The sequence below is a fragment of the Echinops telfairi genome, unplaced genomic scaffold (assembly GCF_000313985.2).
Source record: "Echinops telfairi isolate 266 unplaced genomic scaffold, ASM31398v2 ScPeMD7_443;HRSCAF=831, whole genome shotgun sequence".
Taxonomy (NCBI): Eukaryota; Metazoa; Chordata; class Mammalia; order Afrosoricida; family Tenrecidae; genus Echinops; species Echinops telfairi.
In genome coordinates this window covers 7,121,018-7,134,224 of record NW_022104341.1, presented here as the reverse complement: position 1 = coordinate 7,134,224, position 13,207 = coordinate 7,121,018, and the positions used below count along the sequence as shown (strand labels likewise).

Genomic DNA, 13,207 nt, shown 5'->3' with positions numbered 1-13,207 from the left:
CAATTCTACCTTACAGTCTGGCTAGACCAGAGGATGTAGACGGGTACAGATAAGCCCATAGGGGCAGCCCTGCCCTGTCCTCTGGGTTCATTCTGTGTCACCATTGACTCGAAGGTCGTGAGTCTAGTGTATTTTTAAGTCCTCTTTTTGCCCTGGGTTGGCAAGCCCCTGTGAATGCACTGGTTCATATTGCCACCAGCCCAGCTTTTATTGCATGCCCGCCATCGTCCTACCTCGTGGTATGTTTTGAAATGTTTATTGGGTAAGTTTCCCTTTAATCTACATTTCCTTCCTCTCTGTCAGGGACCCCTTGTTGGGCCATCCCAGTCCCGTTTTGCCCCCTCTCCCTGGCTCCTAACTAACAGAAGCCGGCCTCCCACAGGTGATCGGCAAAGGCAGTGAGAAGTCGGATGACAACTCCTATGACGAGAAATACCTGATCGCCACCTCCGAGCAGCCCATCGCTGCGCTCCACCGGGACGAATGGCTGCGCCCCGAGGACCTGCCCATCAAGTATGCTGGCCTGTCCACCTGCTTCCGCCAGGAGGTGGGCTCCCACGGCCGCGACACCCGCGGCATCTTCCGAGTCCATCAGTTTGAGAAGGTGAGGAGGAGGAGGAGGAACGGCCGCATCACACTGCGTGGTCCGAGCAGGGCTCCAGCCCACCCTCACACCAGCGCTTCCTCTTGCTGCTTATGTCTCTGTCCTCGCAGGCAGTGGGGGGAGCCTGAGAATCTCCCTGGGGGGTGGGGAGGCTGTGGGTACGGACTTGAGCCAAGCTGTCCAAGTTCAAATGCCAGCTCTACCCCTGGGTGACCTGGAACAAGTTGTATAACTTCCCTGCTTCCTCCTTAAGGGGAGTCATACTGCCTGTTCTGGGCAGGATCCTGGGCAGGCGACATTGCTGGGTTATCTTTGGGCTACTAACTACCAGGTCCAGCATTCAAACCCACCAGCCAGTCCACGGGCGAAAGATGAGACCGTCTCTCTCCTGTAAAGAGGTACAGTCTCTGAATTCCACCGGGGCAGTTCTGCTGTGTTCTATAAGGTTGCTATGGGTCAGAACAGAGCCCATGGCAGCGGGTTTGACTTTTTGGTTCGGTCATTAGCCCTCCTGTGATTGAGCTCGTTGGTATGTGGGAAGACGTAGAGCAGTCCCAAGGAAGTGGGAGCTAAGCTCGGTGTATGTTGTTGCAGTCGGGCGGCCCGGCCTCACTTACCCTCTAGTGTAGGCAAAGGTATCGCCCACCCTCACCCTGTGCCATCGCCCCCTTTCTGCAGATTGAGCAGTTTGTCTACTCGTCCCCGCATGACAACAAGTCATGGGAGATGTTTGACGAGATGATCGCCACCGCAGAGGAGTTCTACCAGTCTCTGGGGATCCCGTACCACATTGTGAACATCGTGTCAGGTAGGAGGCCCAGCATCCTGCCTGCCCGCCTCTCCCACACCCCACAAACACCCTGCCCCCACCCTCCCGCCACTAGCTGAGCGGCCACACAAAGAAGGAGCTCACAATCCCCCTAATCACTCACATTAATTAAAACATCACACTCCTCTCGCTTGGGAGTGTTTGACGATAAGAGTATCTGGGTGTGATTCTACTTCTGGGGATGAGATTTGAATTAAATAATCCTTCAGACTTGCTAAAGGTTAGCCTTCTGAAACAGCGCCCCCTCCTCCATGAATTCGATGGGGGTTTTCTCGCAGGTTCTTTGAATCACGCTGCCAGTAAGAAGCTTGACCTGGAGGCCTGGTTTCCGGGCTCTGGGGCCTTCCGAGAGCTGGTCTCCTGTTCCAACTGCACGGACTACCAGGCACGCCGGCTCCGAATCCGATACGGGCAGACCAAGAAGATGATGGACAAGGTATGGGAGCCCCTCCCCAGGCCGCTCGCTCTGATTCCTCAGCCCTGGGAGACGAGCCCCAGCACCGGTGAAGCAGCCCAAGCAGGGATCCAAAATGATTTCTTCTTAGTCAGCAGTAGACTCTTTAGACAGAGGCTTGAGTCTAGCTCACCTGGGGATGCCCAGCCTGTGAACCTAGCTGTTCAGACTCGGCTCAGCCCTGCTCTTTCCCGAGTCAGGGCTGTGCAAGGCTCCAGAGGAGAAGCCACAGTGCAGTGTCTCCTTTCCTGCAGAGGAGCCTTGGCCACAGTGGGTCCCACCCTCCTCCAGCACCAGGCACACCAGGTCTTCCTCGTGGGGACATGAGGATTCTTCAGGAGTTAGCCACAGTTAGCAGAGAGCAAAGGGAATTCAAGTTTGGAACAGGGTTTCTGTTTGGATAGTCTGGTCCCCCATAAGACAGCTAGGAGTCAAGTTTAAACCGCCACCCGGGGGCCTCTCCCCAGGTGGAGTTTGTTCATATGCTCAATGCTACCATGTGCGCCACTACCCGCACTATCTGCGCCATCCTGGAGAACTACCAGACGGAGACGGGTATCAGAGTGCCTGAGAGACTAAAGGAGTTCATGCCGCCAGGTGAGGCCCCCCAGGCACCCAGTGCTCCCTCCTCCTGTCCTATAGCTCGTCTGAGTAGCTGGCCCCCAGCCCCGGACTTCCTGGTTTAGACCCAACGGGATGGACAATGGCAGGTCGCGCTCTGCCTACCCCGGACCCTGCCCGAGACTCTGGATGCAGAAGCAGGGGCCCTGGTCTCACTGCACCTCCTCAGAGGCTCTGAGTCGTTCGCTCGTTCATTCATTCGGTGGCTCTTCCCACCCAGGTCTCCAAGAGCTGATCCCCTTTGTGAAGCCGGCGCCCATAGACCAGGAGCCTTCCAAGAAGCACAAGAAGCAGCACGAGGGTAGCAAGAAGAAACCCGCCGCGGGAGCCGTGGCCCTGGAAGGCCAGCTGCAGAACATGGGGGTCACTGACGCCTGAACACTCCAGCCGCTGGCTCTCAGGCTTCCCTTTCTGCCCGCCTCAGCCGGGACGCCAGAGCCACCCGTCGCCCTGCCCCATCTGACTGCATAGCTAAGGGGAACACCTGTGACGTACGCACAGTGCAGATGTTCGCGTCTCTCCGCATGGGCATAGGATCCAGTCACTGGTGACTGACGATGACGACAAGTAATAAAATATAGCTGGGGAAGGCTCCACACTCTCCCTCCGTCGTCTTCCCGGGCTCGCAGCCTGGCCCTGGGCTGCCCGGGGCCTGACTGGTCTCTGCCTCTCCTTCCAAATGAGCACCTTCTGTTCAGCAAGTCAGAGAGCCTTGGAGAAGGTAGTGAAAGCACAGGTAGACCCAGTAAAGGCTCAGGGACAGCGAACATCTCAAGTCTTAGGTACACAAGCTTCCAGGACGAGGGCCAGCCACTCCCATCTACCTGGTCCCTGCTGGAATGCAGTGAGGTAGGACTGGTTTGTGCCCCTGAGTCCATCCGGACCGACTCACAGCGACTTTGCACACACAGGAGAGCCGCCAGGAGGGCTTTCCTGAGCTGTAAGCTCCCGGGAGCCGATGGCTAGGTCTTTTCTCCTGCTGAGCAGCTGACAGGTTCAAAGGGTCCACCTTTGGCTTCCTTGCCCCAGCCTAGGGTCCAGACTTGGTGTGAAGACCCTCAGAGTACTTCTGTTCACAGGAAGGGCTCCCTCCCAGCATCGGCAGGGAGCTTCGAGGCCTCAGTAGGAGAGATGGTACTCCGTTCAGGAGCATCCCTAGACTAGATTAGGTCAGAACACCAACTGCTTCTCCCTCTCCTGCCCTACCAGAGTGGGGGACCACCTGCAGGGCTGCCGAGGTACCGATCCAAAACCGAGAAGCCAAACTCACTCCATCGAGTCCATTCGGACTCACCGAGACTGGTCGGCCAGGGTCCAGCTGCCCCGTGGGTTCTGGCCGTTGGTGGAGAGGGTGGGTCCTGCCCATGCGGACGGACACACAGAGTCCATTCTCGCACAGGTGAGCGAAGCCCCCAGGCAGAGCAGGACCTCCACATGGCCCACTTGCAGTGGGGGGTGAGGGTCTAGCAAACGGGAGTCAATGGCCAGGAACGAAAGGGAGAGGAAAGAAAGAAAGAAGGAGAACTCCCGAGATGCAATAAGCAGAAGGGGAGGGGAGCCCCACTGTCGCCCTAATAGTCACTTGGCCCTCCCTCTGCGGAGGCTGCTGGTTAAGCTTTCATCCTGCAATCTACAAACTCTTAATAACACCTTCCGTTGGTGTGGTGCTTCTGGCCTGGGAGCCTCAAATACTTCCTGCAGAAGGTCCCTTTCATCTTCGTGACAGTCCCAGAAGGTAGGGTGGGACATGATTACACCTGGCCCATCACGCAGAAGGGAGGTGCGACAGCATGGCCAGCTGGAAGCTGGCAGGCTCGGGAGCCTCTGGTCTACACGTCACCCATCCCAGACAGCCCCATCTTCCCTGGATTTCTGCTGGTAATTGGCACTGATCCTGCGAAGCTTGTTGCTGGCAGACCCTTGTCAAAACCGGGCACCTGGAAGGCTGACCACAATGGTCACTGTGCCAGCACAAGGTCCACAGGCTTGTTTCTCAGTTGTCCACTCGCCTCAGCATGGGGGTGGCAAAGCCGGGCAGGAGGACCAGACAGCTGGTTGCTACTTGTAGTTCACAGGGGCCAGAGCGCACATCCCTGTCGCACTGACTGGCCTAAAGAAAGGCAGCTTACACAGTGAGCAGCAGGCTCTTTTTGTCCCCTTGGATTTGAACTTCCATTGGGTGTTGGAGTTAGAAACTTTGAATGGCTCAGCTCTATTTTCTGCTCTAGCCTCAGATTGGGTCACCAGTCCTGGGCTCTGGGCCTGGGACCCTCCTGCCACCAGCAGGCACTGCGCTGCTCCACCCTGAAAGCAGTGTGGGAGGGCAGGAGCCCCTGGGACCCTGGCCGGCCTCCTGCCTCCCCACCCACTGGTTGACAGCCCCTGCTCACCCAAGGAGTTTAGCGGCTGCTCCTCAAGCCTTCTGCCCTGTGCTCCCCGCGCCAACCTGCCCTCCCCTCCCGGCCTGCAGCTGGAGTAAACCCGAGTAAAAGTCAACTGGCCTGGGCGCCTGACTAGTCGGAAAGGAATGAGGCACGGGAATAGGCCAGTGAAAGGTGCAGTGTGGACAGTTAGTTCGGCAGCAGAAAGTCTACCCTCCTCCCTGAAGCCAGAAAAAGCTACAGTCCATCAGGGTGCAGACAAGGGTGGCCTGTAGCTGAGCCCCCTCCCTGCCGGTCACATCAGGACGCACAAGCAGGCGGGGCGCACAAACACAGAGGGGCAGTCTTCGCTCAGACCCCGCCTTTGGGGAGAGGTGTGGCTTGCCGTCCTCCCTGGAGCTGTGGGACAGGGCTGATGTAAGCCTAGGTGAGGACGGGCCGGCAGGAAGCTGAGCACCTGGAAGCGGCCCAGTTGCCTTGACTCCACCCTGCCTGCGCAGCCCACGATGGATGATGCCCTCATCCCTGGCACCTTGACCTGCCCGTCTCCAACCTCAGCTATCCAGGTTACCTCAGTTAGCAAACAACCCCCACAGGGGGTGGAGTGAGTCACAGCCTGGGTCCCTCACCAGCCTGGGTTCCCACACCCGGCACACCCGGCCCATGATGCAGTCTGGGTGCTCCAGGGTAGAGGGGTCACGGGGGCCCAGCGTGTGGCCCCTCTGCCACAAAGTGTAGACAACAGCAAGAGGACAAACTTCCAGAGACACATTCTGAAAAGCCAGGGCAGCTGTGGGGGCACAGCCCTCTGTAAGACCCAGGAGTGGGCTGCTGGCTCCTAACCTGGAAGGACCCAAACACCCCCACGGGAAACCTCACTCCTGGGGACTCACATTCTCGGTGTGTCCTGCTGTTCCTTCCCCAGAAGCTTTTTCCGGTTTCCCCTGGGTCCCCAGAAGGTCTCTTCCACCCCCGCCCCTCCCACCGGGCCCGGGGCGTCCCTGGCTGCACGCCCAGGCTGAGGCTGACAGGCAGAACAGGGATGGGCCCCAGAGAAACGCACAGCGTGTCAGAGCCTGTGCCAGATGAGGGGCCTGCCACCTCCCAGCATGGGGTTCCCCAACAGCAGCTCCCAGGTACACGCCAAAGGGGAGCGTACCCCTGCAGTCATACCCAGCAGGCTCCTGGTGGGACACTGACACCACTACCTCTGACATCGCCCCCTTAAGAACCCCCCCCCATGGGGGCGGGGGTGCTGCAGGCAGGTTCTTGTTGCAGAAACCCAGAAATGTGCAGTTCCCCTGCGACCGACAAGGAAAGGCGACCTGGGCACTGATGCTGCTAGTTTTCAAGCTGCAGCCCAGAGGAGAGCCTAGGGACAGAGGTAGGGGGCCCAGGGACCTCTGCTTCCGAGCAGCTCCCATTTCTGGAGGGATGTTCTCTCTCGTTGCTCTGATTGGCTGCCTCAGAAGCTCTGCAATTTGGAGAGCAGGTCCGGGTCTCTCCCTAGGACTGCAGGTGCCCCTCCCCCGCACAAACTCTGCTGCAGAAATGACCCAGGATTTGATTCTCAGGGAGGTGTAAATTGGTGATGGATGACTTGACCCCCAGGAGGACTTGCCCTTGCCGGAACACCTGGAAGAAGCCAATGCTTCAGGCGCCCACAGAGAATGCTGTGCACCTCTCCCTTCCATCTTGTCTCAGACCCCCAGCTTGTAATGTCTGTTTCCCACAAACCCTGATCTCATGACACTGCATGTCCTCTGAGACCTGGCTCCTCGGCTGGCCCTCTGCAAGCCCCCACCTTTCTCTCTGCTTCCCTCTTGGCACCAACAGGGCCCTATTTCCCCACCCTAAACAGCCTGCCTGCTCCAGCGTGCCCCACCTGGCCCTGGCCCTCAAAGATAAGCGGAAGATGGGCCCTTTACAGCCTCTGCTACTTGCTAAACAACATCCCTGGGCCTGCTGTGCCCCACCCCTCTCAGAAGGAAGTTCCAGGCAGCAAACAGCATATGCAAAAGTCCGGAGGTGATGGAGCGGGGGATGGTGGGTGTGCGGAGAGCGAGGGACGACTTGGACTGGAGAAATGAGCGGGGTGAGAACATAGCTTCTGCTTCGTGGAGATTCCACATACTGTAGGATCGTGCCATGTGGTCCATAGGGTGGTTTTTCAGAAGTAGATCTCCAGGCCTTTCTTCCCATTCTGTCTTATTCTGAAGTGCCACTGAGACACAAGCCTCCGCATGTGGTGCCCAGGGGTCACCGAATCACCACTGACCCCTCAGGACACAGTACCTGATCCTACACGCCAGCTCCGGAGGGTTCTTGCCTCTCCTCGCTTCTCTGCAGGCTCTCCTGCCTCTACACGCAGGGCTCCCACATGCATTCTCCCTCCTCCCAGCAGCACCAGCTCCAAGCTCCCAACACACCACAATGAGCTTTTTCCACTAGAATCTCAGCCCTGAATGCCCAGATCTCTTACCTACTCTCTACCCATCTGCAACAAGGCTGAGCAGCCACCTGACACCCCTTCATACCAGCCCCACTGAGGCCGGATCTTCACACACGTGCACACACACACCCGGCTGCCCCTTCAGCCCCAGCACCACCCCCACCCCCCACCCCACCCCACCTCCTGGACCACAACAGCCGCCTCTGCTGCTCCATCCATCAGAAGCCCAGTCCCTCTGTCAGGTCCAGCTGCCTCACTGCCCTGCAGAAGTATCAGCCAGGTGGTTCAGCCCAGGCCATGCCCTCCCTGCCAGAATGCTGCCCAGGCCCCTCCACCTACCCGAAAGGATAGGCATCTCAGCCAGAGTCCAGGCTCATCGACATGGCCACAGTTCAGACCAGTAGGCCCTCCCGCCTTGTCCCCACTGAGAGGCCTGTGCTCCAGCCCCACCCGGCTGGCTTTTGCCCTCAGACTTGCTCTCGCTGCTCTGTTCGCTCTACCCAGAAGGCCTTGTCCTCCTTCCTGTCTGTGCAACAATGCCCCTTCCCCCTTCAAATGCTGCCTCCTCTACAAAGCCCTCCCACTGCCCACCCCCATGCCCCTCCATGCTCTCTCTCTTCCTGGCTCCCAGAACATGGTGGCAGCATTCCTCTCTGTCCCTATTGGACAGGCTGCCCCCTGAGGCCAGAGCTGGAGCCTCCATCATCTGTGTGCCCCCTGTACTGAGCCAGCAGGAAGCCGGGCCCGAGGCACAGCTCCGGCCAGGTGCCGCTCCAAGCACCAGACCTCAGGTCTGCTCTCATGGAACTGACCAAGTTCTGGCCTCTGGTAATTTGCGATTTGCCGCTTGCAGCGCAGCCCCAAGCTCCATCTCTCCCCTTCTGTGTTCAGGGGCCACACAGCAATCTCAGCTGGTCTTAGATGGGCCTCCTGAGCCACCCTTGGCAAACAGAGCCTGCACTGTGGTTGGCCCTCTTATCTGGATAAGCGAATCCAAAGAAAGTCTACTTAATAGGGCTGGGACAGCAGACCCCTCACCGCTCTGACTACAGCTGGCACTGGGAACGCAGGGTTGTGGTCAAAGTGAATGAGCTCCCAGAGACCCTAGCACCCCACTGGCCTGCAAGATGGGTTCTCCAGACATGGAGGAAAGCCCAGTTACTCCTGCATGCACCCATCCATTTATTCTTTCGTGCATTCATTCATTCCATCCATAGTCATCCAGTCGAGTATGGTGCTAGATGCTAGACGCACATGGTTCGCTGGCGATTGGAGCTTACCCCAGTGGGTGAGGCAGCTGTCAACCAGGAACTTGAGCAAGTAAACACTGCTCAGAATTACAAACTGTGAGACAAGCTATGTTCCCGGCAGCCGTGTCCAACAACTGGAAGAAGGAAGGCTGAGGGGAACCGAGTGAAGGACAAGGACTTGCAGGATAGGCGGGGTCACTCCCCACAGGGCTGAGGCTTTGTGGCTCAGGAGAAGGAAGCGGGGTTCTATTCAGGCTACAACAAAGCACGCAGCATGGCGCAGGGGCTGGCAGGATGACAGTGACCCACTGGGGTTTAAGATGTCGCAGTCTTACACTGTGAAAGCCTTCAGGAAGGGTCATCAGAGAAGAGCCAGACAGCAGCACATTCAACAAGAACACTGCGCTGTAGTCAAAGGTCCAGTGATCCGATGATGCGAGGCCCTGGGAAGAAGCAGTCATCAAAGAGCTTTCGGGTACAACAGGGCAGTTGGAGCAGATATTCGATGATAGTGGGAGTGGTCACCCCTCTTGTTGGCACTGGCGGCAGTGCTGTGGATGTGGGGGGACCCAGACTCAGGACTGGGGTTAGGGGTCAGGGCCTGCCACGGACACTGCTCTACGGTGTGTGTGAGCACAAGTAGCAGCCGCACGGAGGGAGGGGAAGGCAACCAGGCGTTCAGTGTACCTCGCTCTTCGTTTCCCTGATGCGGGAAAGTTCCACATTTCCACAAAAACACATTTTAAAGCAAAGCAAAAAAGGTGAGCCTAAAAAAAGAAAAAAGATTTCTCAGGTTGCTGAGCGAAGATGGTTTCTGGAGGGCAAGTAATCAGGTGAGAACTCCACGGAGGCCTGACTGAGTCGCCTGGGAGGGAAAGGAACACCTCCAGCCGTGAAGACAAGCAGGTGGCCATGGGCTGGGTATGCTGTGTGGTGAGCGAGGGGAAGGAATCAGGGACAGGATCCTAGGGCTTCTGGTCTGTCCCGGGTCAGCTGGCCCCTGGTCACCACCACACACTCTCACGTGCCACAGGGGAGCAGCAGTGTCTAGAGCCCATTTCTGTGCCCCTGTAGGAAGCACCACCGAAGCCCACAAGCAGGACCGCTGCTAGGACCGCTCACCATTCCCTCCCGCCCTGTGAACTGCTCCTGCTCCCGCTCCCCCACCAAAGAGCACCCTGACCTTTGCCTCCTCAGGCGGCCTCACTCCACACCCCCTTTCCCAAGCAGACCATTGGTCCAGAATCTTGGCCCACCAGGCCCAAAGCACTTTCTGCTTTTGGCTACTCTGTTCACAGCAGGGGTCACTGGGCTTTTTCCCCATGTGGCCACAGCAGGCCTACCCCAGTCTCCGCTCCTCCGCTCCTGCCCTGGTGAACCGTGCACAATCCAGTCATTGCTAGTACACCACTAAGGCCATGAACGCTGGAGCCAGATCACCTGGGTTCGAATCGCAGCTCTGCCATCTACTAGCTGTGTGATCTTGGAGACCATGCTTAGCCTGTACCATATGACTTTGCTGAGCAAATTCCTCAGGCCAAGCATGTGGCTTCTGATTCTTCACCACGAAGCCCAAGACCCACTGCTTCCAGGAAACCCTTTGGGATTTCCTCCACCTACCCACCTCTACTGTTTGCTCTTCTGAATCTCTTTAGCCCTTTCACCCTCACTTGCTCCTGGGGCCCTTCACCCTTGTTAGCTTGTTCACATGGAGCCAGAGGCACACCCTATCCAAACTTGGAGTCCTCCTCAACTAGGGGACCCTCAGGAAGAGCTGGCCAAGAGCCCCAAGGCCAGCCCAGTCTCCCAGAGGCTCCATCAAATGGGAGGCTTGATTAGCAGAGCAGGAAGTCCCTTTTAACAGGTACAGGAACTTGCTGCTGCCCAGCTCCTGTTTGGGAGGGAAGACTGGGGTTCCTTACAGCTGAGAAGTCCCATGAAGCAGGCACTCCTTTCCCTTGGAGCCAAAGGGGACACTCAGTGCAACCCCTAGTTTGAGATACCTGGTGATGTACTGCAAGTCCCCAGATTATAAACAGCCCACTTAAGGACCACTCAGGAAGTTGGCCCCTCATGCTATGTAAATTTGCCCTTACTATGTGAATTATGACACTTGGAAAGAATATGGAAAGTACTGTAGACTGCCAAAAGAGCAAACAGATCCTTCTAGGAAGAAGTACAGCCAGAGCTCCTACGAGGCAAGGAGAGGGAGACTTTGTCTCACGTAATTTCCACATGCAAAGAACTGGGCTGGTGTGTTTCTGAGGCTATAAATCGTTAAAGGAGCAGAAAGCCTCATCTTTTTCCAGTGTAGCAGCTGGTGGTTTCGAACTGCTGACCTTGTGGCTAGTAGCCCAATGGGTAATGTATTTCATCACCAGGACCCACTTCTTGCACTAAACTAAGGCTCCATACGAACCATGCAGACCTCGTCCGATATGGCTATAAACTGAACTTCAAGACACATCTAGGTTCCCTGCCTTTGGTAACCCAAGGACTATCACCTCAGAAGTTTCCCTCCTGCCTTTGAGCTGAGATGGGGGGCGGGGGGAATGGAGCTGCCTTCCTCTGATCTGTGGCCCTGGGGATAAGAGCTGAGGGGACTAAGGACTATTTGCAAATGTACTTGGAGAAGAAGGGAGAAACTCCTTGCCCCACCACCCCTCTCTCCAACCTGTAGGCCCTTGGGCAAAACTGCCTTTCCCCTGGAGGGGACCTCCCTGTGGGTGCCTTCTACGGCAGTCCCCTGCCTCCAGAACCACTATTCCATGATCCAGCTAGGGCTGCTTTCTCTCCCGCCCAGCAAGCTTATTCGAGCCCCTAAGGGAGAGCAATGAATGGAAAGCCGCAGCTCCTTCCGGTCCTTGCTTGGGCCTTCATCATAAATGAGAGTCTCATTACCCAACTCCAATTCAAGGCATAATTAACAGATGGTATAATTTCCAAGCATTCTCCGCGCCACATGGCTATTAGGTGAGGTGCCCACGCAGCCCCTAGATCCTCCCAAATCACAGAGTCGAAGGAAATCCAGAGCGGGAGGGCCCTGGGTGGGTCACCATGCCACCCTCTGGAGCTACCCTGGCCTAAGAAGAGAGCTCATCAAACGGGTGGATGTCATTCCCAAAGCACGGGTCCTCCTCCCACGACTAGGCTGCTAAGATCATCTAACCCTGAGCCCTCCTGCCACAGACAAGGCCCAGCTTTCTCTCTTCTCCCGGTGCAGGAGGACAACCGGTGATTTCCCACCCTCGGTATCACTGAGCAGCCAGAGGGAAGCTCTGTTTGTCTTCAGTCCTTGAGCCCCAATGGCAGCCACAGAACCCCTGCTGCGGTCCACAGAGAAAGACTAGGTGGGCTTAGAGGGCCGAGGGGGTCTGGCCCAGTGCTTTTCAAACACTCTATGGGTTGGGGGAACAGTATGGCCAGATTGGGGCAGCAGGGGTGGGAGCATGGGGCGGGGAGGAACGGTTGTGATCCTGATACACACCCCCTTCAACCCAGCAGCACCACTGCCACCGGTTGTATTTGTGAATAGGGTTTCATTGCTAAGCAGGAGTTTGAAGACTTTATTCAATGCCCTCCTTTTACAAAGAGGACATTAAGGTACAGGAATTTGGACCAAAGGCATACAACTTGGAGGGGGGGCAGCAGGGACTAGACACCAGGTCTGTTCCCTCTTACCACGTGAGGCACTGGGGAGCCTGGGTAGGGTGTAAGGGTGAGAGGGCCCTTAGGCTTACCTTCGTGGTCCATCTTCCATGGCTGGACCTCTGAGGACTCCAGCCACCTGCACGGTCCTTTCAATGGGCAGCCTGTGGACCTGGGAGCCTGGTGGTGGTGGTGGTTTGTGTTGGGGGGCGTTTGCTCGTCACAGAGCTGCGAGGGAGGGCCAGCTGGACAGTGAAGGGGGTCGAGGAGTGGGCAGAGGTGGTCTCTTCAGGAAGCTAAATGCCCCGGGTTCTAGGCAGGAGCTTTGGACCCATTGGGTTAGCAAGTTGGAGACTCCATCCGCTCCATTGTATTTGTGAATAGACCTCGAGCCGTAAAGACGGGGGTACAGTTTCAGAAACCTGCAGGCGAATTTCTGCGTTGCCCTGCAGGGTTGCTATGGGTAGGAACCGACTTGCCTGCCCCCCTGAAAAACCCAGGTGGTGTCTGCCCGTGGCTAGATCCCAAGAGGCCCTAAGTGGGGTTCTTGTTAGACCATGATCTCACTTCACTAAGAAGAGGGTCTTGTGCCGCAGGACATTCCTGTGGATCCCCAGGGAAGTGGGGTGGGGACAGGGCTTCATAAGGTTGAGCAGGGCCTTTGAGCTCCTGGGACCTCGACAGGGCAACAGAGAGCCGCCACCCATTAAGGGCACAGTAAGGTAGAGACACCCCGTTTCTGAGAGCCCTTTCGCATGTTTTGAAAACCTCTGCGCACATTTAGGGTAACGCCACCCTCGTTACCATCGGCTCTTTGGGTTCAGATCGTTATGGTAGGGATCCGGCCATAGCGCGGAGGCGCACCTGGGGGCATTGGGCTTGAGGGTCTGGCGGGCTGGAATTCTAGAGCCTCGGCTGCGGAGGCTGGCGCACGGTGGGACCCACTCCTCCGGCGGGGGCCCGGCATC

General features: G+C 57.3%; 1 protein-coding gene across 1 annotated transcript in view; it reads left to right on the top strand.

Moving 5' to 3' along the window:
- The window catches only part of SARS1 (seryl-tRNA synthetase 1), a 20,531-nt gene extending 17,427 nt beyond the window's left edge, over positions 1-3,104 (top strand). Inside the window, exons 7-11 of the mRNA XM_004699216.3 lie at positions 383-604; positions 1,283-1,412; positions 1,712-1,869; positions 2,355-2,484; positions 2,729-3,104. Coding sequence (XP_004699273.1) covers positions 383-604; positions 1,283-1,412; positions 1,712-1,869; positions 2,355-2,484; positions 2,729-2,886 — 798 coding nt within the window. The 3' untranslated portion in view covers positions 2,887-3,104. The remainder of the gene's footprint in view (positions 1-382; positions 605-1,282; positions 1,413-1,711; positions 1,870-2,354; positions 2,485-2,728) is intronic.
- The last annotated feature ends 10,103 nt before the right edge of the window (positions 3,105-13,207 follow it).